The sequence below is a fragment of the Aspergillus costaricaensis genome (genome assembly GCF_003184835.1).
Source record: "Aspergillus costaricaensis CBS 115574 unplaced genomic scaffold BO79scaffold_8, whole genome shotgun sequence".
In the NCBI taxonomy this organism is placed as follows: Eukaryota; Fungi; Ascomycota; class Eurotiomycetes; order Eurotiales; family Aspergillaceae; genus Aspergillus; species Aspergillus costaricensis.
In genome coordinates, this window is record NW_020291808.1 from 841508 (window position 1) to 868036 (window position 26529).

The following is a 26529-nucleotide window of genomic DNA, read 5'->3' on the forward strand; positions in this document are numbered from 1 at the left end:
ATTCTTGTAGATAGACTGGGGAATACATCTACGATGGTTATACTATCTGTGCAGTTAGAGTAACTGCTATGTTGATTCTGGAGTATAGTAAAAAAAGTAAGAGTAAATGGCTACTAGGCGGTGGCATGTGACGGGCCAAGACACCAGGCTGGCCTTTCGTCGATCCTCGCTTTCTTCTTCCATCTCCGCTGCTCCGCCGCAATCTTCCGCCCACCACAACCACCTTCACCCATTTACACCTCTCACCCCCGGCTGGGTTGATCCTTGCAGGCAATTAATTGATAACTGCAAGTCCATTCATTCGTTCATTGCATCTGTCGCGAGCATATACACCAAGACTTCTGTCCCTACTATGACCTCTGTCTAACAAACACACCATAACAACCAACCAACCAACCAACCAACATCACCGCCCAACCCAACCTACACTCACCACATACCAAACACACCACACCAACACCACACACAGAAACCACAACCAATAAACCAAAATGGTCAACTGGCTCACCCTCGCCGTCCCCTTCGCCTACCTCGGCGTTCTCCTCGGCTCCCTCGCAACCTTCTCCTCCCTCTACCGCAAGCGCAAAGCCCGTACGTCTTCCCCCTTCTTCTTCTTCTTCTCCGTCTCCCCAAAACTAACCAAACGCCCAAAAAACCAGGCAAGTCCCTCTCCCTGGAACCCTGGTTCCCTCCCCACACACAACGCGACATCTACTTCTCCCTGCTACACCTCGACCCCTCCGCCAGCAATGACGCCAGCAAGAACCCCAACGGCAAGAAACTCCCGTCTTCCGTACCCGACAGTGTCCTGAAATCCGCTCTCCTGCGTCGCGCCATCGAAGACATCAAACGCGTCATGGCCCTGCGCACGCAAAAGGGCGCTCTCGCTATGCTCCTCCAGCGCGGTAGTGTCGGTGATGATCTGTGGCAGCGGTTTCTCCGTGCTGAGAAGGAAATGGAGGATGAGGTTAGGGATGTTGTTGCTGAGGTAAGACCATCCCCTCCCTTTTTATTGATCCCTGATGTGGAAATTGTAATATACTAACTGGGGGGAATGAAACAGGCAAACGCCTATGTCCCCGGCTGGGGCCAAACTATCTTCCAATCGGCCAATGAAATGTTGAATAATGCCATTTTCCGGGAACGCATGGAGAAGCAGCAGGCCAAGCTGGAGGAGGAGAAGCAATGGTGGGAGAAGAGGAAGGAGGGGTATATGAAGGAGTTGGATGTCGAGGCGGAGAAGAAAGAGGAGGTGGTAGAGGAGGCCGGTGAGAAGAAGGCTGCTATTGCTGCTGCTGCTGCTGCTGCTGCGTCAACGACTACTAGTGAGGAGGGTTCCGGTGTTCCTACGCCTGCTACTAAGACGCCCGAGTCGTCTGGTGCGCCGCCTTCGGTGGCGGGGAGTGATGATGATGCGGTGTTGGTGGAGGCGGATGAGCAGAATGCTGGGAAGAAATAGATTTGACATTTATCTTTTTGCTGGGTTTCAGTTAGGTTATATGGGTGCGGTGTATTATGATCACATTATATATCCTTATCTATTTCTGGTACTGGTGATACCAGCCCTTAACAAGTAGATTGGGTTGATGGCTGTAGTGTATAGGGTGATCAATGTGGAATATCAAGTGCCACTGGTGTTGCGACCCAGTCAGAGTTCATGACACTGACATCTAACAGAGTAGTTCTCGGTCAAGTATAGTACCTGATAGTACTACTAGTAGTAGTATTACCGAAATTTGGGAACAACGTGGCTGAAGCCAAATTGAAGAGAGGACATCCGATTCTATCATGATACTATAATATATTACATGTATACCCCCAGATTCACCATTTTATATATACACCCACACCAACAACCTAGACAAGAAGCCAAAGACATAGCCAAACGCCAACCATGCTCATGAACACCTCACCCCCCTACAACAACAAATCATCCCCCAGCGACATCCCGAAATCCACACCCGTTACCCCCATCTGCTCAGCAACCTTCGCAATCTCCTCTTCCACCGCACTGTGACCCTCCCCTCCAGCCGCCCGCCGACCCATCACCACGCGCAACAGCTCCGTCATGACCTCCAACTGATACTGCTCGCGCTCGTGCTGCTCGAGATCACTCAGTTCCAGACCACGGGCCGCGAGCGCCCCGAGCTTCCGATCACTGAGGATATCTACGAGCCGATTAACGTGGCTGATATTCTCCTTGCTCTTAGGTGTGCTGGACAACCGCCGGAGTCGGCGCTTGGGTGTCTCAGCCGGAACACCTGCTAACCGGGCGACTTGTAGCACGATCAAACGGGCTGTGGTGTCGTCGGGAAAGAAGCCAAAGTGCGCGCGCATGGTGTACAGGGCGATGAGCGTGCCGGGGAGGTCTTTGGAGAGACAGAAGCAGCGGATGATTTGGTCGTAGAGTTCCTTGGAGAATTCGTCGCGGGTGGCGGTTTGTGCGCGCGCAGAGAGGTTGGTGAACCAGCGAATCATGTCGGAGAAGAGATGTCGCGCGGAGGGGAAGTCGGTTACGTAGGCGGTTCGGCCGCGGTCGTATTGCAGCTTGCCGCAGTCCCAGAGGCAGGCATAGGTTTCGAGGTCGGGTTGGGTGATGGCGGATAGGGATTGGTATTTGTTCCAGAGGGAGCCGATGTCTTGTTTGCGGAGCTCGGCGTAGAGGAGGTGGTTCATAAAGTAGGAGTTGGGGTGGATGCGGCCGTCGCCGAGACATTTGACGAGGTATTTGATCATGTCGCCGTCGCTGCGCCGTGTGTAGTGGAGGAGGAGGATGGAGAAGGTCTCGATCGTGGCGGCGGGCATGGGCCGTTTCATGAACTCGGGCAGTCGGACGTCCTCTGCGCTTTCTTGGTTTACGTCGAGTTGGGGGGCTTTCTCGGTGGAGGTGCGCGCCCAGACTTGGTCGATTCGCTGCTGGACCATGGCCCATCCGAGGCGTTCGGCTTTCTCGCGCGAGGTGCTGCTGCCGTCGCGTAGCCAGGCGGCAATGACTCCGTTGAGGTGCTTTGCATCTGGCTTGACGCCACGTTCGTACATCAGCTCGATGACCATGGCGGCGGAGTCGACCTCGCCCATGCCAATCAGTTTCTTCATCCAGCTGGCGTAGAAGAAGCGGTTCTGGAACTTCCGTGGCAGGACGGTGAGGGTAGAGAGGGAGACCTTGTTCACGTCTTGTTCGGAGATGCTGGACGCTTGCAGGTTGCCTGCTAAGCCGACGGCGGCCTTGTAGAGAGAGGTTGAGTCGTGTCGGGGATCGCTGTTGGTTACCATCATGTCTTTGAACACGGCGATGGCAAGGCTTGGCCGGCCGGCTTTGAGCAAGCCAATGCTGACTTGGTCATAGTCGTCCATCGTCATCTTCCGTTCTAGGAATGCCTTGAGCTGCAGGTACATCGCCCATGCTTTGACTCCCGCTTCCTTCCCAGTCCGCTTGCCCCATGCTGTGATGACTGGGATCAGAATGCGTGGTTGGCGTGACTTGTCGTTTGCTAAGAAGGCCAGCGCAATATCTTGTGCTCGTTGAGGATCGTTTTCTGCTGCAAATAGCCGGACTCCTAATTTCCAGTATGCCTCCAGGTCCTCTTTCCGTTGGCTGAGCTCCGCCTGGTATGCTTCCCATTTCTCCAACGCCACTTGAGTATCCCCGCATTCATGGAGTGTTTCGATGTAAGTGAGAATACGAGGCGTGGAAAGGGTGAGGCCAGCCGATAGCGCGTCCTCAGCCAGTGTGCGTACCCGTGCAGTTTCCTGGGGTTTGGTGGACTTTTTCAGAGCCAGAGTATCCCACAGGAGAGTCAGTGTCTCCTCTGACAAGGACTCCACAAATCTCGGGACGACCTGCTTGCATCGGCGATACCATCTCCACAGTTCCTGTTCCCAGCGCACGCTAGAGTCGCCACTCGCAATCCGTCGAAGGCATTTGTTCAACTTGTCGGCATACGGCTGCAAGTCTGAGTTCTCCAATTCCACTTCGTATGGGCGCCGCACAACCAGTGTACGCGAATCATCCTCCTCGTCAGACTGCCAACTCTCCTCTTCCTTGACCAGGCTTTCGAATTCGTTCTTCAAGAGACCGTCGAGCTCCTTCTCGTAGAGATCCTTAATACTGACATCGGCCGCCCCAGCCGCCCCAGCCGCCTCATCCTCCTCATATTTCCGGAGTGCTTCCAGCGCAATAGCCCTATCCTCTTCGGGTAATTCTCGAATGAATTGACTATTGGGACCAAACGGGCCTTCCTTCAGCGCTTCCAGCTCCTGGGTCAGGCGGGCGAGTTCCTTCTCGGCGTCTTCCTGCTCGGCGCGTCCCTCTGCTTCCGGATCGACCTTCCGCCGTGTCTTACTCTTACGAGTATCCTGCTCGTAGAAGTTGATCTTATCTTTGGGACCGCCATAGTGTATGGAGCGTGGCGCTACAGCGGCGAATGCTCGCGGGAAGAACGGACTTCCGCGGGCCACATGCTGATACCAACGAGCTCCTCGGACAGCCTGGCGGAGCATCAAGTATGAGCGACTAAATCATGGAACAAGGTTGTATAAATATGCAAAATAACACCGACCGACAGCTGTAAGAGAGCACACGAAAGCGAGGATTGCAGGAAGATGATGGAGAAGAAAGAATAGAACAAGAATGGCAGCTCCGCGGCGGAAAACCATTTCACCCAAATCGGGACTAGCGCCACCGCGAGCTCGATCGCCGCAAAGAAAGTCACTCCATGAATCAACTCGTCCCATGCTTCTTTCTAGCCCGCAAGCTGTTCCTCTCAATAAGCTCCATTGCTACTTGTGCTAGACACTGGTCATCATGGATCTCGGCTCGTTAGAGGTGGAGGCAGCCAATGCGCCCAAAGATGGCACCAACAATCAGGTACCGCTCCCTCAATGCCCTTGTCGCGAACCCGTACTTACGGACCCAAGGGTGTGTATATCTACACGCCCGCCGATCAAAGCAAATCCTCAGGGGAACGTCCCTCGAAACGGCGCAAGGTAGCTCCGAAGAAGGAAGAAGAACAAGATGGATCGAAAGCACATCCCTTCGTACCACTCCTCAACGGCGAGGAGGACGAGCAGTCCGTCGAAGCGCGGTATAAAACATACCAGCAACTATGGTCAACCCAGGAGGCCAAGATTCAGGTCAGTGATGTATAGTTGGAAGAGATTATAGTGGTACAAGACTAATATCTGGGCTAGGAAATTCTAGATGATGTCGACTCCGAGGTCCTTTCCAATGTTTCGTCCTTTGTCCGCTCGACTTCTCCTCAAACGTAAGCGCGCATATTCGCTCCCAAGGATTGACTGCATGTCCTGACAATTGCAGGTACGATGGCTGTATTCCAGCGGCATTAGTAACCGTGGGTTCCAATGTCTCATCGCTGGCTCGCCTGCTGGCCAGACTCAACGATCAATTCACCACTGCCGGAGACGGTGGAGCTATTGTGCTGGAATCCGGTGATGCGCCTAACCTCAAAACGACCCTCAAGAACATTATCCGATTTGCTATAACGAACACGGAGGGGAACGATGGTTATCAATCTTCCCTTACAGACCGAGAGGTGACTATGTACAGTCCAACAACACAATAGGGCATGCGCTAAATGCCAATACAGGGCCCTAGACTCCTCGGTTACGATCTTGACTTGCTAGGCGACTATGTGAAGCGGAAAGGCATAAAGAAGTTGGTTCTTGCATTTCGAGACAGTGAAGCCTTCGATCCGGGCATCCTTACGGATCTCTTGTCTCTACTAAGGTGAGTCCATCCCTAAATTTGGGTGGCACTTCGGCTGATTGTCCAGCTCCTGGCTTGATCGGATACCATTCACACTCTTGTTCGGCATCTCGACGTCCGTGGAACTCTTTGAGGGGAGACTGCCGCGGTCGACTGTCGCCTTGTTACGGGGTAGATATTTCGAAATACATGAAGCGAGCAACTGCGTTGACCGCATCTATGGGAGGTTACAAGCAGAGCAGGATGGGAAGATATGGCTGGGGAGGAACATTACGAATGTTTTGTTCGAGAAATCCAATGATTCCTTCCAGACGCCGGAGGCCTTCAGTCGGACGGTCAAGGTATGTTCAATTTGATCGTGTGTCAACCCATTTAGCTTATGCTTGTAGTACGCGTACATGTCACATTTCTTCGCAAACCCGTTGGCGGTGCTCCTTGCAGACGAGGTGGTTCCGAGCATGCGACAAGGTCTCGTGTGCGAGGCGATCCGGAATCTTCCTTCTTTCCGATTGTAAGTCAAGCTGCTCATCGTAGTTCGCTATACTAAACTCGTAACAGTTATTGCGAAGAATTGATTGAGCAAGGCTCGGCCAAGCAAGTGCGTGACTTGCTCGAAAACGATGAATGTCTCTTCCAACAATGTCTGCAGCACTTGAAAGACGGACAGCAGAAGATGCGCAATCTCTTTCAGTGCGTAAAACTGACGCACCTGCTACTGAAGAAACTCAGCCTCGTCAAGAAGACTAGCATATCAGAACTCTCAATCCGTGCACTATCAGGAGAGCTCCAAGACTCGCAATTGGTGACCGACATCCTTCAATCCGCAAAGACACTAGATTCCACCACCCTCCTGGAAGTACTAAATATCCTGCCTAGTGCATTAGCAGACCGTCCCGAGCTACAGCAGGTCAAAACCGAATTCGACGCCTTAATACAATCGTATCAAGGCACCGAACCCCTTCGCACCGCCTATGACAAGCGTCATTCCGTCGTCGCCACAACCGTTGTCCAGCAGCGGGTGAAACTCAGCAAAAGCAAAGCAAAGCTGCCCCAAGAGCACGTTGAGTATACCCGAATTATCGACCGCTTCCACGCCCTGCTCGAAGCATATTTTGGACAAACTCTCGAGACCCCGCAAGATCTCGTCCTGCATGAGATCTTCCTCTTTGACATGAGAAACCCTCTGAAAGAGATCTTCTCGCCACGGCCACGCTTCGCAGTGGAACGAGCCTTGTCTAATCCATTCGATTACCTCATCTCAGACTCCCCGGAGAAATCCGAGGCTGCTGCTAGGGTGTCCGCGAATCAGCCCGCCACGTCTATTCTGTATCAGCTGTATCTGGAGTCCGGGTCCCTGGTCAATGTTTATGACCTTTGGCAGGCATTCTATGCGGTATTTGAAAGCGAACAGGGCGATTCCTGTGATGAACGCACTACCATGGCCCTGTTTTACCGCGCTTTGTCGGAACTCAAAGCACTAGGTATGGTAAAGAGTAGCCGCAAGAAGGCAGACCATGTGGCGAAGAGCGCATGGATGGGGTTGTAGATTTATATTTGCTGTATATTAAGCTATAGTACTCGTCATCATCACATACGGCGACTTTCATACTCGAAACCAAGGGTATCATAAAGAACATGCAAAGCAACCATCATCGCTAATCGATCCCTCATCCATGTAGCCCATCGTTCATCATTCGGAAACAGGCAACTGTATAATGTCATCGTTTCCCAATGGACGTCCTCCATCGCTCAAAACCATGGCTTCCCGTCTGCGACGTCTAACGGCTTGTTCTTCAGCGGTGCGAAGACGCCGCCCTGGAACTCGTCTAGTCCCGGCCGTATCTTCCCCATCCACCATCCACACATCGCTATCGTAGTCATCCTGATCATTCTCTTCCATCAAGCTGCCCATCAACCCGTACTTGCGCAGCTGCTTGGCTCCCTCGGGATGGGAAGACAAGGTACCGAAAATAGCACTCATCACGGTATCATCCATCCACCAAGTCTTCATAAGAAGCACCACATCCTGTCTTCGGGAGGGCTCCGATAGGGCGCACGGGAACGGGTAGTTGACTAGCCAGCGGCTCACGATGCCGGCTTCTAATGCGGCGGGTACATTCTCTTGCAGAATGATATTCAGGATACTAAGTGCCTTCTTCTCACCAGGAGGTCTTGTCTTTGGTAGGATAGGGGAGACTGTGGTTGTTGTTTCTTCGACGTGTTCGTCGGTCATGATGCACAGGCAGTCAATGAGTGCGTTGTAGGTGGCGGGGTCTTTCAATCGGCTGCATACGGAGGTTCGTGAGACTGCACATACTCATTAGCATAAGGGGAGCTCATAGCAAGGCAAGCTGGGTGGTTGATGCATACGAGCGCGGTTAGAAACAAGAAAGTGCATGGCAGTCAGTGCTTTGCCCCGCCGTTGTTTGTTCCTGGTTGCAAGGTCTCTGAGAAGCAGATCTCGTGTTTCGCCCTTGGTAGATCGTTCAGCAATAATGCGCAGAGCCCTGTAATCCTATATTAGCTGGTCGCTACTAAATACGTCCGAGGCCGGTCATACGCCGCACGGAGATCATAGCTGGTGCTATCGGAGAGCTTCAGCAAGGTATCTAGGTTCAATGCTGTACTGGTAGATTAGCCAACGTATACATCGCTATAGTGCACATCGACGTACCATCCTCCGTCCCCTCACTGATCATCTTATCCTCCTTCTCAACATGCTTGATTTCCGTCAATTCGCGCACTCGGCGGAGGTCCGTGACAATCCCGCGCACGGCGAAGAACAGCGAGACGCCTGGACGCGATTAGTTCTTGCTTTGTGACATCCATGTCAAGGTCGGCGAACACATACCTAGACATACCCACACGACACGATCACTCATATGAGACCCCATGGTTTAACTCGACAACACTGGCAGCCGATGAGATAATAGTTGCAAGTCCAGCAGCGGAGGAAAAGCGGGGAGTCACGCGGCAGCCCCAATAGTGCCGGCAGAACCTGACCCACCGAGGCGGTAAGCCCGCTTTTTTCTTCGGCCAAAAAATTCAGTGGAGATCCCAAGCATCGCTTTCTGCTGTTTATCGACGTTCAACACGCAGCCATGCCGCCTTCGCAGCTTAAACAGCTCAAGGCCTCCCTCCGCGACGGCGGAGTCTTGGGTCCTCAGCAGTCCAAGAAACAAAAGCGTCAGAATGCGAAGACTGGTGTGTCCGCGCAAAATCGCATGAAGCGGGAATCTGCTCTGCAGGCCATTCGCGATCGTTTCAACCCGTTCGAGATCAAGGCCACTTCGCGCCCCAAGTTTGACGTGACCACGCGCGATGTCGGGCCTAAGTCGAAGCTTGGCCATGCGAGGCCCGGTGTGACCAAGTCTCTTGGTGAAGAAAAGGTGAGCTAGGTTGGAAACCCTTGGACGTGGGGTGTCACTGACGGGGTACTTTCTACACAGAGACGTCATACTCTTTTGCGCGAAATGGACCGCAAGAACAAAGTTGGTGGAATCCTCGATCGCCGGTTCGGTGAGGATGATCCGACAATGACTCCCGAAGAGAGGGCTGCCGAGCGATTCGCCCGTGAGAGTCAGAAGAAACTGCGCAAGGAGTCGATGTTCAACCTGGAGGATGACGACGAAGAATTCCAACTCACACATCAAGGCCAGTCTCTGTCATTTGGAGAAGGCATGCCCGGAGATGACTTCCGCGAAGGCGATTTGGACATGGACGAAGAATCGGATTCGGAATTGCCTCGCAAGAGGAAGCGAGAGTTTGCCGATGAGGAGGATCTAGACGATGATATCGTGTTTGACGATGAGGAAGGCGAAGAGCAGCCAGGGCGCAAGAAGTCGAAGCACGAAGTTATGAAAGAAGTCATCGCCAAATCCAAGTTCTACAAAGCCGAGCGCCAGAAAGCCAAGGAAGACGACGACGATCTCCGAGAGGAACTCGACAAAGGTCTTCCCGATCTCTTCGATATGCTGAGAGGCGTGAAGCCTCCCCCGAAACCGGAGCCTCCAAAGGATGATTTCGCCTCGATGGACCCCGCTCGTGCGGCGCTGCTGGCCGGAAAGTCACAGAACGAGACCGAGCAGGAGTATGACCAGCGCCTGAAGCAGCTCACTTTCGATAAGAGGTCTCAACCGACAGACCGGACGAAGACGGCAGAGGAGAAGGCGGCGGAAGAGGCGGAGCGGTTGAAGAAGCTGGAAGAAGAGCGTGTCCGACGAATGCGCGGCGAGGAGTCAAGCGAGGAGGAAGAGGAGGATGAAGAGGAAAGTGACGAGGAAGAAGGCAGCGAGGATGACGATGAGGAGTCGTTACCGGACGATGCTAAGGCGTTCGGTCTGCAACAGCCCACGGCCGAGACGAGCACTCGTCCTGAACTGGGAGTCGAAGATGAAGACGATTTTATCATCGACGACGACCTTGTGGAAACGAGGTCAAATGCTAGTCTCTCCTTCGATGAAAGCGATCTGGAGATGGATTCCGCGGAGGAGTCCGAAGAGGAGCCTGAGGATGACCAGGAGGACGAGTTGATCAACGGCTTTACGCTCCCTGACAGCAAGTCCGGCGATGCCTCAACTGCTCCCAACGGCACCGAGGAGCCCACTGACGGCCTGGCATACACATACCCCTGCCCCGGCAGTCATGACGAGTTCCTGGAGATCATCAAAGACGTGTCCATGCAGGACCTCCCTGTCGTCATCCAGCGGATTCGTGCCCTGCACCATCCCCGTCTTCACCCCGACAACAAGATGAAGCTCGGCCGATTCGCAGGCATCCTCGTCGAGCACGTTGCATACATGGCCGATCTACCGGAACATCCTCCGTTCGCCATTGTGGAGAACATCCTCCGTCACATCCACTCCCTGGCGAAGACTCACCCCGACACCGTCTGCCAGGCCTATCGCGCCCATCTCCGCCAGATTGCCACCGAACGTCCGCTCAATCTCCGTGCTGGTGACCTCGTCATCCTCACCGGCATTGCCACCACCTTCCCAACCTCCGACCACTTCCACGCCATCGCAACCCCGGCACACCTCTGCATTTCGCGCTACCTGGGCCAGGGCGTCGTCAACTCTCTCGCCGATGCGTCCGCCGGCACCTACGCAGCCAGCCTACTCCTGCAATACCAGTCTATCTCCAAGCGCTACATGCCGGAATTCATCAACTACACCCTCAACATGCTGTGCCACCTCAGCCCGAAAGAGGCCAGTGAGAGTCTTGGATCCTTCCCCCTCCGGAGCCCCCAAACCTCTTTGCGCCTGAACCTCTCCACCTCTAAGACCACCATCTCCTCCCGCAAGCTCCGCTTTTGGGATACGACCGACCAATCCCCTTCCAACCCCGAAGAGCTCAAGCTATCCCTTCTCACCACCCTCGTCACCCTCCTCGGCACCGCCTCCGACCTCTGGATCGGCAAATCCGCTTACAACGAGATCTTCACTCCAGTCCAGAACGTCCTCAACCACCTCCGCAGCAGCCTCAAGGGCAACAAGAAGCTCATCCCCACTCAAGTGCGGGACACCATCCAATCCACCCTGGACAAGGTTACCACCCATCTATCCCAAGCTAAACTCACCCGTCGACCCCTCCTCCTGCACAACCACCGGCCCCTGGCCATCAAAACCGCCATCCCCAAGTTCGAAGAGTCCTTCAACCCGGACAAGCACTACGACCCGGACCGCGAGCGCGCCGAGAGCAACCGCCTCAAGGCAGAGTACAAGCGCGAGCGCAAGGGAGCGATGCGCGAGCTCCGCAAGGACGCCAACTTCATTGCGCGCGAGAAGCTCCGCGAGAAGAAGGAGCGCGATGCCGAGTACGAGCGCAAGTACAAGCGACTTGTGGCGGAGGTGCAGAACGAGGAGGGTCGCGAGGCGAATGCTTACGAAAGGGAGAAAAGATTGCGGCAGGGCAAGCGGTGATTATGATAATCATAATCATCAATCAAATGTTCACTGCTCTATGTGGGAAAGCAGCGTTTCTCATTTGTTTTGCCTTTTCTTCTCTTTCTTTTGTTGCATTACTTTCAAACACATGGGTCCATGTCGACGAGTCTGCTCGGTCTAGCTGCGTGTGCCGGGCAGGTTTTTGGTAATTCTGATGAAGCTAGTTGATATAGATGTATATATTCGTGATTATAGTTACTTGGTTTGATCATTGGGAATGATGATCGTGGAATGGCAGCCAAAAAAGAATGTTTTGATTTATACAATATCATCTTTCCGCATCTATTAAATACACGTATAATTTACACTAATACTATATATACTAGACCAGCAACTTCACCACCACCACCACCTAAATTAACAATTGAAGACAATGTAATCACTGCGACAACTCCGGCCCAACACTACTCCAATAATCGCATCTCTCTCTCTGCTCCTCCGAAACCGTCTCCATCCTCGTCTCATTCGTGCGCAAAAATATCCTCCGATAATCCTGTCCATGCCCATTATTCCACGTCTCCCACTCCGGACTCCCTGGGTACCTTAGCGGATTCGGATCAAAAATCCTAATGAAACTCGTCCAGTAGCCCTGCATGACCGGCACAATCCCCGCATTCGTAGTGAAATACGACGCCGGCGGCGTGCCGCTCACATAATGCGGGCCCCAGATGGCATTCTCTTCCACCGTATGACTGACACCTCTGCCTGAGGCCTCCGCGGCGGGGTCCTGCACGGCATAATGATAATTCCAGCTGTTGACACCAGCACCCGAGAACACAGAGGACATGTAGATCCCCGGACAGATGTATCTGATTTCACCGTACGCGGTGCTAGCGGGGCGCCAGTAGGGCGAGGAATTGGGGAACTCGCGGGTTTGGTTTTCGTTGAGGTACCAGTTGTTCAGCTTGGTTAGGTGGGTGAAGTTGATGTTGGGGAATTGGTCTTGGATGAAGGTGTCAGCTTCGCCGACGGTGGATGTCGTTTTGGGGACGAAGATCGTTCCTTCATTGGTGTCGTCGCCGAAGATTACGGGGACTTTGATGAATTTGCCTTGTTGAAAGAGTCGGTATGTGTAGTCTGGGATGAGGGAGCCATCGACGACGGGGCCGTACATGTAGAGAGGTGCTTGTTGGGCGGTGGGTAAGGGTGTGTTGATGTTGACGCGCTGCAGTTCTGTGGTGTTTAGTCGGCGCAGGCAGGCAAGAGTGTCTGGATCGCTTGCGCAGCCGGCGCGGATGACTAGGTTGTTATAGGCGAATTGGCTTTGGTTGACGGTCAACATGGGGGCGAAGCTTTGGGACTCTGCGGCAGCAGCGTGGAAGAGTCCCTCGTCTTTACCGCCGTATGCTGAAAGATGGAGAGTAATGGACGCTGCGCCTGCGCTGTCGCCGCCGATGACAACGTGGCTGGGATCGCCTCCAAACTGCGGTTGCGGTTAGCAGTAGTTTGATGGCTTCTTCCAGTGTTCGCATACCTTGCTGATATGTTCTTGCACCCACTCCAGGACCTTGATCTGATCCTTCAGGCCATTGTTCACACTTCCTCCCTGTAGCACCTCGGATCCAGAGAGGAAGCCGTACGGACCGACTCGATAATTGAAGGTGACCACAACCATGGACATGTTGGCCGCTTCAATCAATCCTGTTCCATTGAAGTTGGGGCTGGAGTTGGCATTGAAGCCACCACCTTGGATCCAAACAAAAACGGGCAGTCTCGTAATATCTTTCACTGAGCTGGGTGCGTATACATCGAGAAAGAGACAATCTTCAGACGTGCCTGCGGGAGTGGGATATTGGCTGGTGGGAACACACCGGGGGCCATGCTGCGCCCTTGACATTAGCACAGACTCGCAATACATTTCCCAACCTATTGTAGGAAGTATCATACCTTGAATGCATCTTGGACGCCCTCTACCGAGTCAGGATCCCGAGGCGCAGAGAACCGCAGAGACCCAGTAGGTGCAGCGGCGTAGCGTATTCCCAGCCACTGACTAATACCATTGGGTAGAGATTTGCCTTTGTACTTTGTGTAGCCAAGGTCGACTGTAGGGTTCTGAGAAGATACTACTAGACCAAACAGGAAGAAGAACGGTGCCAAATGAAAGAAAATCATTTTATGTTGTGCAACGAGCCTTGGGGCTACGGACGGTTCAAACCGAATAAGAGAACTGTAACCCAAGATATCATGCTCTGATCAATGAAAGAACAACCCAGGCATTATAAAGCAACCCCGGCAGGAACAGATCTCGCGGGAATGGCTCCAGGGTCTGAACAATAGGGCCGCAGATGTGGAGAAAGCGTTGCCAGGCAAGGCGCCCTCCTTCCGCATGCGGTGATTCGACATGGCGAAATGAGGAGAATCCTGCCAACACCACGGATCCTATTGTACGGGAAGTGTATTGACCATCCAGATGAGCAAGGCCAGCCAACTAACTCTGGGCATAAGAACTTGGAACCCGCCCCCACGTTCCGAGCCACAGTCGAAGGGAGAAACACTCTGTGGGGGCTAGTGTCAACGGGCACTGATGCCGCAACTGAGAAGGGGGTCAAACCTAATCTGCAGCTAGGCTGTGCAGATGATGTGAAACGGCAGAGGACTGGTGCCATTGCGCTGTTAAGGGTCAGTACTTAGGGATTGGGGCAGTTGTCCCGCTGGTCAATCGGGGGCCTGACGGGCCAACTGAAGGATTGAAGCTAATGACCTTGGCTGGGCTGAGCAAGACCCTGAAATTAGGGACATTTTTAACATTATTTTTGGGATGTGATCAAGTGAACTCAATCGGGTTGAAGTGGAAGAGAAAGTGAATGAAGGAGAAAGAGGGCTGAGAAGTAAATCCGGAGGGGATAATCCGCGCCTCCGCATGTGACGCAGAAATCCCCGCAAATCCTCATGTTTTTTTTTTTTCCCGTCGCGGGTTCATCTTTACCAACATTGTCCATCTGACCCGAATTAACAGCCCAATCCCAGTCGCATTCGACTCCCAATAACTCTCCTCTATTATATCCCTCTCCAATATTCATAGTCCCGGCTCTACTTCTACCTCCGACGCACGCTCAGGCCCGTCCGCAATGGCACCTCCGCTTCCCCCTCACTCCGAGTCCCCCGCACGCGGGCGACCCGACGAAGACGACGAAGAGGAGGACTACATGTCCATGATCATCGAAGAGCCCCAGCAGAAAGAAACTTTTGCGCAAAAGAAGAAGCGTCAGCAACGTGAGGTAGGTTTTTAGGCGCATAACTTTTCCAGCTCCAGCTCCACCTAACTATCCCTTCCCCCCCCTCAATCGCAGGCCGAAGCGCGAGCCAAAGTCCCATCCAAAGCTGAACGCGCCGCTCAAGAAGCTGCCCGCCGCGATGCCGCCTTATCAACCAGCACGCTTGACCCTTCCAATAAAGGGTTTCAGATGATGGCCAAGCTGGGATTCAAGCCGGGCCAAGTACTTGGAAAACCTGCCGCGTCGCCGCAAGAGAGTGAGAAGGACACCAAGGATCCCGAGCATCGAATCCGGTCCGAGCCCCTCAATCTCATCTTCAAGGAGGACCGAGGAGGAATCGGTCTCGACTCGGAGCGAAAGCGGAAGTTCCTCGAAGAAGCCGCCGAAGTAACCAAGAAGGTCAAGCAAGAAGAGGGCGATTACCGCGACCGCGTCCGGTTGGAGCGTGAGACACGACGGCTTGAAGCTCAGTTTCATGCGGCGCAGAAGGTGGCTGAACGTTTAGATGCGGAGGCCGAGGGCGAAGTGGAAATAGGACCATCATCAACCGAGACCAACGGAGAAGAGACAAAGGAGCAAGAATCGCAAGCGACACCGGATGTGGACGGCGAAGAATCGCAGACAGATACCCCTGCCTCCACTACGAAGAAAGCGAAAAGGCCCGTCAAACCAACACTTCAGATCAACATACTCTACCGGGGGCTGGTGCGCGAGCGGCAAGAAAAGGAGCGCGCCGTGCAGACGCGCCACATGTTGCAGACATCGCTGCCATCATCCTTTTTCCCGAACCCACGATTGCCCGGGTATGAAGACTCAACGCTCGATCCCGAGGACCATGAAGCCCTCGGAGGCCGTCGAGAGATGTCCTCCATTCTCGAACAAGAGCTAGAGGAAGAGGATCCGGAACTAGAGGAATTCAATGCGCTGGAGCCAGGCGAGCGACTGGGCCGGCTGGTTCAATATCTCCGCGAAAAACACCACTACTGCTTTTGGTGCAAATACCGCTACGAGACCGCCGAGATGGAAGGGTGTCCCGGCGTGACGGAAGAAGATCATGACTAACGACTTTGCCTACTTATAGTAATGGAGACCGGCGTGCTATGGAACCACCCATGTGAGTGTATGTAACACATCTCTATCTCAATCGTTGGTTGTGAAGAATTAGACTAGCTATAATTATCATATCATGCAGAACATATGCCTAACATTACATGGGGTACCATTCAGGCCCAATCGCCAGGATCGGGATCGCATATATAGTGGATGAAGGAAAAGCCGAGGGCTGAGAGACAGACGATGGACGCAACATCGCCAAGCAGTTGATAAGAAAGAAATTTCAGTGGTATCAGTCAATGCGCCATGAGCCATCAGACGTACACCGGTGACGACTGCTGCAGTGCTCGGAGCAGTCACCGGGATCCAGGATTTGCCACAGAGGAGTGGCAGGATGAAAAGAAACAGCACCGTTTCATGCTGAAGTAGAAGAGTGAAAGGCGGGAAAAGGAATATCAAGAAGTAGGATGGAATGGCCTCAGGCTTTGGCCGCAGGAATGGACTCCATTAGCTGCGCCAATGAGCGACGTGGGATCGTCTGCAGAGTCTGGAAACAGCCGGTACAGATGCGCAAGCAACAAAAGACACACCGGTATCGAACATCGCGGTCGAACTTCTGGCAGGTCATGCAGGGAACAGCATGCCAGACATTGTTGGCAGGGGGCATGGACCGATGGTCCTGGTAGCAGGCAAAGTGCAATTTGTTCAGCGGTGCCGCGACAGGCTCAATATCAGGAGGCGTCCACGGGCCATTGTTTTCTTCACTGGACACAGGCTCGATAGGCGCGCCAGTGTCGTCCAATTCCGGCTCGGGTTCTGGGATGAAGTCTTCCAATGGCTCTTCGGCATCAGGGCGTTGGATGGCAGGTAAGGGAGGTAATGGAACTTCCTTCCTTGCCGGAGGGCTTTGCACAGGCTCCGAAGTAGCAGGAGGACGATAGGCCTGATAAGCGCGGGGAGCGGGGGTGTAGTTACCTGCTGGCGGAGCAGGTTGTGGGAGGTCATCTTGATTATGGATAGGGGCGTTGAATGCGGATGATGGTGGCTGCACGGCGGCAGGCAGCGGAGCAGGAGCCGAAAAATCAGGAGCCGAGTCGGTTCGCGGTGGGATTACCGTCGTCACGGGTGCTTGTACTGGCTCTGGCTCCTTGTCCGGCAAAGAATCCGAGGACTTCTGCTTGAAGCCTTTGCGAGCAAAGGATGGAACTCGCAGGCCGCGGGGCCGGTTTTCTTTGTCGAGGATGGCCATGTCTCTTGGCCGAACGCAGTAGTCTTGTGGTAGTGGTGATGGTGGTAGTAATAGTAGTAATAGTAGTAGTAGTAGTAGTAGCAAAAACGTGGGAGAGCACGGTCGAACTATGCGCGCAAGTGATCTGGCGGGGTAACTTTCCTACAAAGAAGGGAAGAGCAATAGTAGGAAAGAATGAAAGGGGATAAAGAGGGAAGGAGATTATTAAAAAGGGAAAGAGTGCGAAGCCTGATAACCCTAGAGAGTGCTGTGAAAAAGAGTAGAGGCGAAAAAAAAAACTAGAGGGAAAATGAAAAGAAAAAAAAATCGAATCCAACCTGAACAGGCGCTAAAACAAGACATTCAAGGGAAAAAAAGACCAGTAGGAAGTAATTAGTGTCAACTAACTAATCATCAGGGGGGACCGAAAAAGTGGATATGTGAAAAGATAAATCCGGCTTGTCCTCGATTCAGGAACGCGCAACAGGAAATCCGAGCTGAACCATGGATGAGCTCCACCCGTGGATAATGACGATGATGCATCATGAATGAATGAGCGTCATCGAGGGAAAAGTGGGGTGGGGGGAAACAGCTGAGGGAGTAAAAAAAAGAGACAGGAGATATGGATAGATAGATCGCACCTGGGTGGGTGCCTTCTGATCGACTTCAAAACTTTAACAGGGCCCTTGTGAAATGAAAGGTCAATCGCCAAGCGAGCTGAACTACTGAAGGTTGAGCATAATTCGGGATGAATACTAGTGGTCGATAGCGTCCGTTCGTCATCCTGTTGTTGCCTTTTTCGTGAACCTCCGAACATCCTGTCTCGTTTTAGCCCCATGAAAGATGCAAATGCATCTCGGAGTGACTTTGGCCTGCTGTCATGCCTAGGATAGGCTGTGCAAGGCGACTTTGCAGCAGCAGACTCAAGGGAAGCCGATGACTGGGACTGAAAAGGCAGCCGGCAAAGCCGCGAGGAAAGATCGGCGATGACGAGAGAAGTGGAGGATGCGCTGGAGGCCCGATGGATATAACTGGACCCTGTTGAGGCGCTAATCCATTCGACAGGCCAGGATTCCAAGAAACATGTAGTCCTTTGCCCAGCAGCAGCAGTAGTGGTCGTGATTAGGGGAAAGTTCGTGTACTTCCATGTTGACAATGCTTGGTATGTTCCCCATTTCCCTGGGACAACAACAGAATGATTGAATAGATTGAAATGCAGGGTCAATAGATGAAAGGATGCTGGTCGGCTCATTTCCTGCCAGGGTCAGTGGAGCCCGTCGCGTGGCTGAAACGAGATCGCACTTCCGATCCCGCCGATGATCCCCTCCGTCAGGGTCACTGGCCATTAGTAGATAGATGAATAGATATCTATCGCCTACAGAAAGAATAATAAAAAGGGATCAAGAAGTATAGGATAGCCAACAAAAAGAGGGACAGATTCGGTCAAATCATCCCCGCAGTATTTCCAACACCGTGTTAAATCGATCTATCCCATTTCAGCTACCAATCACCATCGCAATCTGGTGCCCCGAAAAACAACATGCTCAAGTAGCGATTGATTGATAGATTGAATGACATCCACATCCGCCAGTTCAACTCCCGCGCGCTCGCATACATAGGAAAGAAAAAGGCGCATCATCTCACTCACTCACGCGCATGAACCCTCAACACAGAGAATAAAAGGAAAAACCCAGAGAATGGTGGCTCAGACGAAATCTATGCAACTGTATGTATATAAGGAAAGATACCATATGCGTCCCAGTGTCATCACAAATCAAGGAGAAGAAGAAGAAAAGGGTGGGGGGGAGAAGGAACACAAAGGGTTAAAGGAGCGTATCATCATCAGGCCTTCCAACTCGCCTTGGCTTTGAATACGTAGCGTTGGCAGCTTCACGACGTAGCCTCCGTATCATGTGTGGCACTCGTAATTTCGACGGATTGGGTCTCCAGCTCTTTCGGCATCAGCCTGTCGCGCTGCTCCTCCATGGGTACCTTAGCCTCGGTGGTGGTTGCGGGTTCAGCAACGGATGCCTCTGCCACCGGCTGCGAGGCTGATCCCTCCACATTCGGCTTGGACGGGGTCTCTTCAACATGCTCGGGTGCCTCATCGCCCTTTTCTTCATCCCCAATCACGGCTGCCAAGCTGCGAAAATTGTAAAGGGGCTCTGCAAAGGAGCCTGCTCCCTCAGCCGAGCCCGCATGGTCTTCCGACATCGATTCGACCAGCGAGGAGAACGATGACGATGCGCTGGAAACATGCCGAAGATGCGAAGGCCTCGTGACATCTTTGGATGACGACTGGACAACTGATGGAGGTGACATACTCGGCGCTTGGTCGGCCGCGCTTGCCAATGCTGCCGCGGGCTGCACTTCCTCGGCCGCAGCACTGGATTCAGCGGCAGAGCCACCAGCTGGTTCAGAGCGGTCTACCTCCTTACCCTTACCGGCTAATACAAGCTCCTCAGCCGCAATGGAAGAGGAACTGCTGGTAACCCTACCCAGCCGCGCATCCGGAGGCACATCCAAGGCGGAGCTGCTCGCATTGTTACTGGTGAGCCCGGTTTTGCGCGCAACCTTTTCCGCCTTCTTGGCTTCCTTCTCCTTTCTTTTGGCCTCTTTCTTGGCCTCTTTCTCCTCTCTCTTGCGCCGCTCTTCCTCGCTCGCTAGACTTAGTCGGATTGCCTCCATCATCATCATCTCTTCCAGATCATCTATGCGATTCCGCCTCGAGCTCTGGCGAGGTGGTGCAATGTTACCAGACCCTTCTTCCGCCGAGTCGGCTTCGTGGCCTGCTCCACGCCTATCCGTGAGGAACGCCAGCGCCTGCAGCGCCGGGGATCCGGTGCGCGCGTTGGAATTCTGGGCTTCGGGCGCGCCGTTTCTCCGCATGACACTTCTTCTTCCCAGACCAATCCGGGAATCATTCCCAGCACCGTTAGAGTGCATCAAGTAAGCCGCAGTATGAAGGGCAGTTGCTGCTGCCGACCGCCGCGCCGCATGAGCTCGAGCATTGGCAAGCTTCTGAGCCCAGTCGGGACGAATCCTATCGGTAGTGATCACAGTTGGATCGTTTGCAGATAACGAGGTCGCGCGTCGACGACCGGTGGTGGGGGTGTTCCCGGAGGATAGGGAGGATGTGGAAGACAGTGGAGAGGCCACATTGGGGCGCGAGCTCGGATCAGAAGCGTACGCTAGCCCTCTCCGGAACGGCGGGGGCGCATATGTCACCCCAAACTCCGGCTGGACACAGAATGGACACGCCGATGGTTCTGACACTAGCTGGCAGTCTTGGCTTTCGGCTTGTTCACCACCCTCAGCTGGAGCAGAATCCGGGTTAGAGTCCCCATGCTCCGGCGGATGAGGGTCGGGACGTTTGATTTGAACAAAACATTCGGAACATATTGGCTGGTCGCAACACCTCGTCCGATTGAGATACGGAGGATAATACAGAAAACAGATAGGGCATTCCGCCGCGTCCTTATATAGGTATGCTTCAATGGGTTGTCCGTTCACAAACGGGTCACGAGGCAACTGCATTTCACGTGAAGCCGCATCAGACTGGATTCCATGCTTCGGCGTGGTTAGCGACGCAAGAGTCTTGGCTCGCGCTCTAAACAGTGGTGAGCTCGATGTGCCGGATGCGATAGGAGATGTTGGGGAGGGGAGGGAATGTGCGGGCGTGGAAGACTGGGAAGCATCGGATCCGTATGATTGCGATCTTGACGTTATGGGGACCATCAAATACTGCACTGCGGCTGAATCCGAAGCCTCCTTTGCGTCTTCCGCGGCCTTGGGTGGGTTCTTATATTCCAGCTCAGGGGGGATTTCATCGGGAGGGGGAATGGGAAGACCACGCGCCGCAGCCATAAGCTGGTGCTCTGTCCACGAGTCCGAGAAGTCATTCAGTCCTCTCCAAAACGGCGCAAGTCGTCGTTCGATCTATAGAGAAATAGTCAGCATCGGCTCTGGGCTCTCCAAGGCCAGATTTGGCAGCGCGGCAAGCTCACCATTAGCTGTCGCACCACAGCCTTGTTGAAATCCTCTGGGCCCGTATAGACACCCTGGGTCACCAGATAACCACCGTCCACATGTTCTTCTCTCATACTACGCTCCCGCTCCTTGAGCCGAGCCACCCGCTCTTTTTCTAGCCGGCGAGCCTCTCGTTCCTGCCTTGTTTCTCGTCGATGTTCGAGCGTCGCCAGATCTCGCTCTGAACTTCCGCCTATTCCGAGCAGGGACAGATCGGGCCGGCTACCCCGATTCGACCTGGAACCATCACCATGGTGGCGGTCACCGTATGGGCCATGGTGATGACTGCGGCGACTGGACGAAGCAAGCGGCCGGCTCTCTTTCGCCTGAGAATTGCCCATCTCGAACGAGAATGGGGACCGACGTGTAAGACGACAATAGTAGGGTTGGATGACTGGATAAGGACGGGTTAGAATCGACGGTGAGATTGGCAAGAGGCGGTCCGGATAAGAAAGCGGAGAAGGGAGCGAGCGAGGTTCCCGTCCGGTAATGAGAGGAGGGAAGTGACGAGGGATGGTTTGAAGAACGAACGCCCCGAAACACAGGAAGAAAGAAAATGAGGATCCAAAATAACAAGTGAAGGGAAGGGAAAGGTGGAGCACACTTTAGAGGACCCTCAGTTGGTAGGGCGGGGAGGGGGATGGAAAAGAGATGATGCTAAGGAATCCGAGTGGCCATGTGAGCGACTGAGGTCGAAGCTGGAAGCGGCGATGAGATCAGACGTGCGGGCTTTAGTTAGCCGCGGGAAGACTTGGTATGGGGCCGGATCAGGGGGGGGGATGTGGGTGTGGGTGTGCTGAAGGAGGAGTAATGTAGGGGGAAGGGATCTTCGTAGCAAAAACTACTTTTAGATATTGGGGAAGAGTGGCGATTGACAAACTACTTAAGTAGTTAAGCGATGAAGAGGAAGAAGAAAGTAAGTTTCAAAGGGGGAAAAGAGAAAAGGGAAAAGGGCAGAAGATCAATGGCAGTTCACTGTTCAGTTCCAGTCCGTTTTACGGGGATTATTACAACAGTTACCAGCTGGTAAAAGGCAGGCCGGGTCGGGTCTGGTGCCGTACGAAAGATTACCTGATCATTCTCTCCGGATCCACTTTTCACCCGCCAAATCATGCCGCGGCTGAGTATCGGCCCGACTGTTACATTGTAATGGAGGCTGAAACCCATTTATTGCTGTTGCAACTTGCATCTCGTTCCAATGGATACATCGAGTCTTACATCAATCATTTTTCCATTCATTGCTGAGTTCTCCCTGCACAATTTTTTTTCTTTTTCCTTTTTCCACACACCGTACTTTCTTGTCGCCATGGTAGAGTCATGCCATGCCATGCCAACTCAAATTCATACGTGAAGGACGACACAAGAAATCTGTGGCTGAGAATGGCAGGCCTGCGCCACATCTCCATACCCGGTCTTGGCGGCCCGGAAAATCCCTCGGCCAATAACTGATCCTATCGTTATTTTTTCGGTCTCGAATATCTACTATTCCAATAGGGTCTGCTTGATGCTTCGTTGGAAGCCCATCTGACCAACTTCAAGAAAATCTTTTTTTTTTTTCTTATTCTACTTGGATTTGATTTCTCACCGAGTGTCAAAGACAGTTGTTAGGCTGAATGCGCTTGTGACTGACCTACGCGCACTTTTTTTCCTCCGATCTCTTCGCCGTCACCTGCACTGCTACCGTACTCAGGTATCTATCTATCTATTGGGCAAATGACGACCACACCGTCCGATACGAAGCGCCTGCATATTACTCCATTCACCCCCGATCTCCTACCGGCCGTGCTCCCTGCATCGATCAAAGCCCTAGCTACGGAAATTTCCTTCCATTGCATCCCAACCTTCCCCGAAAACAACTACGGCTACGTGACCCTGCCAACCATGGAAGCCGACAAAATCAAAAAGAAGCTGAACGGTTCCATTCTCAAGGGCAAGAAGTTCAAGGTCGATACCGCTCGCCCAAAGAAAAGGTCAAGAGATGAAGAGGAGGAAGTCGACACTGCTCCCCAGAAGTCATCATCCGATAAAAAGTCTTCGAAGAAATCCAAGAAGCTGAAAGCGGGCGAGGAAATTCTGGATGGCTATGAGCTCCCGAAGGATCGCCAAGTAAAGAGGGGCTGGACCGAGTCGGCAGATTCGAAGCAGGAAAGGCGCAAGGAAGAGAAGAAGAAGAAGAAAAGCAAGGACGAAAAGTCCGCAAAGTCGCAGGCCAAGTCCAAGTACACCGAAAAGGCCGAATGTCTGTTCCGAACAAAGCTACCACCCAACAAGGCCTCCGCCGACGAGGCTACAGAGACAAAGTCCAAAAAGAAGAGCAAGAAATCTGCGCAGGAAACGGTGGTTCATGAGTTCTCCAAAACCGTTACACATCCGAGTTTCCTACGTTCTGGGGATGAGCAATCAGCCCCCACAGTTGGATTTGAGGAGGGTAAGGGCTGGGTAGATGAGGCAGGCAATGTGAAAGAGACGGCCAGCGATCGGATAAGAAGCGATAAGTATAGACCAGGACAGGTAGCCGGAGCCAAGGAGAAGCGAAAGGCGACAAAGGTTGTGAAGGATGAGTCTTCCTCTCCCAAGAAGGCCACAGGTCAAAAGAAAAAGGCCCTCGAGGAAGTAAAGTCTGATGAGGAATCAGAAGACTGGACCTCGTCTAGTGGGGAGAGTTCTTCTGAGGAAGATTTCACAGACTCCGAAAGCGATCAGGATTCGACTGGTTCAACGGATGAGTCGATTGATTCATCCAGCAGCGATGATGATACATCAGTTCGGTCAAATAGGCGCGAGCAAGAGGAAGTGGCTTATGAATCAAAGCCCGCCGTGGATCAAAGTGCGTCATCAAACGTGAATGATAACCCACCGTCCTCTCAAACTGTCCACCCACTGGAGGCACTTTTCAAGAGACCCCCGCCGGGTGCTCCTGAAGCGAAGCCTGAAACAGAGGGGGATGCGCCGTTCAGTTTCTTTGCGCAAGACGATTTAGAATCGGAAGATGAAGTGGAAGTTCAGCCGACCGAACCGCAGACGCCTTTCACCAAGAGAGATCTGCAAGACCGAGGATTAAGAAGCGCTGCCCCGACCCCCGACACGGCTTTGATGGGTCGGGGAATTAACTGGAAGACTGCGGGACGGCCTGATCCTATGGACATAGATGATGAGACGCACCTGAATACTCCAGTACCCAAACCCGCGCCTGGGCCCAAGGAAGACTCGGATTTTACCAAATGGTTCTGGGAAAATCGGGGAGATAACAATCGCGCTTGGAAGAGGAGACGACGTGAGGCTGCTAAGGAGCAAAGGCAGAGGGAGAACCGCAGCAAGGGGATGAAAGGAAAATCTTAGAAGACGATGCTTACTGCATGATTCTTGCAAATAGCTTTGACATTAGATATTGCATAATTGGCATGCTTGCTCAGGCAAGCGTCATGTTCAACTTCGTCTCACTAGCTGAAATTTTGAATTCGAGCGTAGGCTGCACGCCAGGGGATCAAGATACAGGAATGGTAGTAGGCTATCCGTACAATTGATGGTATGGTTTATTGTTAGCTTTTGATACTTTGGTGTCTTCAATAGATGACTTGTAGATCACGTGGTACCAAAAATCCGGGGCTGGATCGGAGGTCTGGCCTTTCCGCCTTCAGGCGCCAATAAACCATCATCTCCGCGGCAGCAATGAAGACCGACACGTCAACTCTTGATTCCAGGGGATAAGATAACCACCCCTCTCACAGCGAATTCGCCAGCCATGTTACTACGGCATAGCGCCTCTAGGGTGCTGTTTCTTCTTACTGCTTTTCTACTCTGGACTTCTTTTGCGGTGGCTTCCTGTAAGTCAACCCCCCCGATCATCTGGTGTTCGATGCTGGCTCCGCTTTTACTGTCAAAGATAGAGGGAGGCTAATAGTCAAAACGCAGCCCCCGCGTCATTCTGCAAGTGCACCTGCTTCTCCAATAGTACGATCATTCCTCTCGATCCCGACTCTTCCGAATCGACATCGGCCTTGAACGGTGTCTCCCATTTCCTTCGTCGCAGCGATGATACCGCTATTTTGGATACAAGAGCGAAGAATTATCGCTCTTTGAACTGCAACGATTGTAACCGGAAGTTCTGCCTGGACTATGACTTGCCCACCTGTCATGGTGCTAAGGAAGATGATGTCTTTACCACCTGTTTCCGTATGATTTTTTTCCCACCAAGTTACTCGCAAATTGTTCGTGCTCTGCTAACATGTCCTGTACTTCAGAGAGAGACTCCCGGAAAGACCAAGCCATTGTGTTCATGTTTATCATTGCTACTGGCAGTCTGCTTGCCTGGGCGATCTTTAAGCCTTGGGTAGAGAAGTGGCTCGAGGTATCTTATTCATCAGGTCCACGGCTTTCTTTTACGGAAGCGCTGACTCGTTCTAAAGGCTGCGAGAGAGCGGCGGTTATATATCCCAGTGTCCGAAAATGCTGGTCGTTAGGGACACATGTCATATCCAGATTATACACTATCATAGTCCGGTACCTTTTTACCCGGAGACCCAATCCAGTCGCTCGAGGCCATCGAAGCCGACCATCTGCGGCACCAGGGGTAAATTAAATCGGCATCTCGAATGATCGTCAGGGTCGGAGCACGACTCACGCTCGACATGAGGGTTTAACACGTGCTACCGAATGCATGCTTTGACATACAGCACGTGAGCATAACAACTCAAACAGAAAGACTATCTTTCCCCTTTATGGTGGGCATACCATGGCAAATTGTACAGATCAGCCGGTGCCCTCCCATTACCAAGCAATATTTCGCAACCTGTTATCCGAAGAGTTGCTACCTAGTTGTCTGATTGTAAATACACACTTCTTGTAAATTCATGGCAATTTCAGTGTTACTTTCACATACGAATAAGACCTACACCCGTCGACATATGTGCAAAGATAGGTCTAATATTCAAGATCGATCTATGTCTTTCATCGCCATAGTATCCATTATTCTTGAGGATTCGAACCACTTTATGGCTAGAATATGTTGCGGAGGTAAGAGACAAGTTTGGCTTTGAGTAATTAACCTTAGGTGACAACATCTGGCATGAAATCCAGACAAAGTGGTAAGAACCACGGTCTAGACCGTGCAACCGACGACACAATTGCATAAGTAGCATTATGCCGATCTACTCCACACAAGATCATGTACTGTGGCTGGCCTGTCCGAGGTCATCAGATAGAGCTTTGTCTTGTTCCAGGCAACATAACCGGATTCAGTCATGTAACGATGAGTGAGTAGCAGCTTCCGGATGGCGGAAGGTGATCCCAAAGTCTGACAGAAGCCAGATGGTTAACGTAGCTGTCCTTGGCGCC

At 52.7% G+C, this 26529-nt stretch overlaps 11 protein-coding genes across 11 annotated transcripts; 6 read left to right on the forward strand and 5 right to left on the reverse strand.

The window, feature by feature from the left end:
- The first annotated feature begins 199 nt into the window (after window positions 1-199).
- BO79DRAFT_236422 (Sec63 complex subunit SEC66) lies at window positions 200-1579 on the forward strand. Its single transcript, XM_025684576.1, has 3 exons — window positions 200-591; window positions 660-988; window positions 1064-1579. Exons 1-3 carry the CDS (start codon window positions 492-494, stop codon window positions 1457-1459), a joined length of 825 nt encoding a protein of 274 aa, XP_025542152.1. The 5' UTR covers window positions 200-491; the 3' UTR covers window positions 1460-1579.
- Window positions 1580-1917: 338 nt separating this feature from the next.
- BO79DRAFT_236423 (pentatricopeptide repeat protein) lies at window positions 1918-4500 on the reverse strand (the record flags this gene model as incomplete). The annotated part of the gene is made up of 1 exon (XM_025684577.1): window positions 1918-4500. One exon carries the CDS (start codon window positions 4498-4500, stop codon window positions 1918-1920), a length of 2583 nt encoding a protein of 860 aa, XP_025542153.1.
- A 304-nt stretch (window positions 4501-4804) lies between these two features.
- BO79DRAFT_244163 (putative origin recognition complex subunit 3) lies at window positions 4805-7271 on the forward strand (the record flags this gene model as incomplete). Its single annotated transcript, XM_025685350.1, has 9 exons — window positions 4805-4867; window positions 4918-5133; window positions 5191-5264; window positions 5318-5552; window positions 5607-5746; window positions 5793-6066; window positions 6115-6236; window positions 6284-6415; window positions 6455-7271. The coding sequence occupies 9 exons, from the start codon at window positions 4805-4807 to the stop codon at window positions 7269-7271; spliced, it is 2073 nt and encodes a 690-aa protein (XP_025542154.1).
- An 82-nt stretch (window positions 7272-7353) lies between these two features.
- Window positions 7354-8619, reverse strand: BO79DRAFT_236425 (uncharacterized protein; the record flags this gene model as incomplete). Its single annotated transcript, XM_025684578.1, has 5 exons — window positions 7354-8032; window positions 8096-8232; window positions 8286-8346; window positions 8400-8519; window positions 8577-8619. 5 exons carry the CDS (start codon window positions 8617-8619, stop codon window positions 7416-7418), a joined length of 978 nt encoding a protein of 325 aa, XP_025542155.1. The 3' UTR covers window positions 7354-7415.
- A 188-nt stretch (window positions 8620-8807) lies between these two features.
- On the forward strand, window positions 8808-11646 carry BO79DRAFT_191379 (snoRNA-binding rRNA-processing protein NOP14; the record flags this gene model as incomplete). The annotated part of the gene is made up of 2 exons (XM_025680819.1): window positions 8808-9114; window positions 9175-11646. Exons 1-2 carry the CDS (start codon window positions 8827-8829, stop codon window positions 11644-11646), a joined length of 2760 nt encoding a protein of 919 aa, XP_025542156.1. The 5' UTR covers window positions 8808-8826.
- Window positions 11647-11998: 352 nt separating this feature from the next.
- BO79DRAFT_191382 (putative triacylglycerol lipase) lies at window positions 11999-13782 on the reverse strand (the record flags this gene model as incomplete). Its single annotated transcript, XM_025680820.1, has 3 exons — window positions 11999-13093; window positions 13145-13492; window positions 13558-13782. 3 exons carry the CDS (start codon window positions 13780-13782, stop codon window positions 12050-12052), a joined length of 1617 nt encoding a protein of 538 aa, XP_025542157.1. The 3' UTR covers window positions 11999-12049.
- Window positions 13783-14608: 826 nt separating this feature from the next.
- On the forward strand, window positions 14609-16005 carry BO79DRAFT_280645 (putative G-patch domain protein). Its single transcript, XM_025688071.1, has 2 exons — window positions 14609-14888; window positions 14961-16005. The coding sequence occupies exons 1-2, from the start codon at window positions 14739-14741 to the stop codon at window positions 15945-15947; spliced, it is 1137 nt and encodes a 378-aa protein (XP_025542158.1). The 5' UTR covers window positions 14609-14738; the 3' UTR covers window positions 15948-16005.
- A 329-nt stretch (window positions 16006-16334) lies between these two features.
- BO79DRAFT_80628 (uncharacterized protein) lies at window positions 16335-17456 on the reverse strand. The gene has a single exon (XM_025689776.1). The coding sequence runs from the start codon at window positions 17185-17187 to the stop codon at window positions 16417-16419; it is 771 nt and encodes a 256-aa protein (XP_025542159.1). The 5' UTR covers window positions 17188-17456; the 3' UTR covers window positions 16335-16416.
- A 1128-nt stretch (window positions 17457-18584) lies between these two features.
- Window positions 18585-22024, reverse strand: sip5 (Sip5p). The gene is made up of 2 exons (XM_025680821.1): window positions 21174-22024; window positions 18585-21105 (listed from the first exon to the last, which is right to left on the reverse strand). The coding sequence occupies exons 1-2, from the start codon at window positions 21534-21536 to the stop codon at window positions 19057-19059; spliced, it is 2412 nt and encodes an 803-aa protein (XP_025542160.1). The 5' UTR covers window positions 21537-22024; the 3' UTR covers window positions 18585-19056.
- Window positions 22025-22695: 671 nt separating this feature from the next.
- Window positions 22696-24534, forward strand: BO79DRAFT_208137 (uncharacterized protein; the record flags this gene model as incomplete). The annotated part of the gene is made up of 1 exon (XM_025682322.1): window positions 22696-24534. The coding sequence occupies exon 1, from the start codon at window positions 22909-22911 to the stop codon at window positions 24532-24534; it is 1626 nt and encodes a 541-aa protein (XP_025542161.1). The 5' UTR covers window positions 22696-22908.
- Window positions 24535-24877: 343 nt separating this feature from the next.
- On the forward strand, window positions 24878-25997 carry BO79DRAFT_169648 (uncharacterized protein). Its single transcript, XM_025679491.1, has 4 exons — window positions 24878-25019; window positions 25108-25368; window positions 25437-25543; window positions 25602-25997. Exons 1-4 carry the CDS (start codon window positions 24938-24940, stop codon window positions 25653-25655), a joined length of 504 nt encoding a protein of 167 aa, XP_025542162.1. The 5' UTR covers window positions 24878-24937; the 3' UTR covers window positions 25656-25997.
- The last annotated feature ends 532 nt before the right edge of the window (window positions 25998-26529 follow it).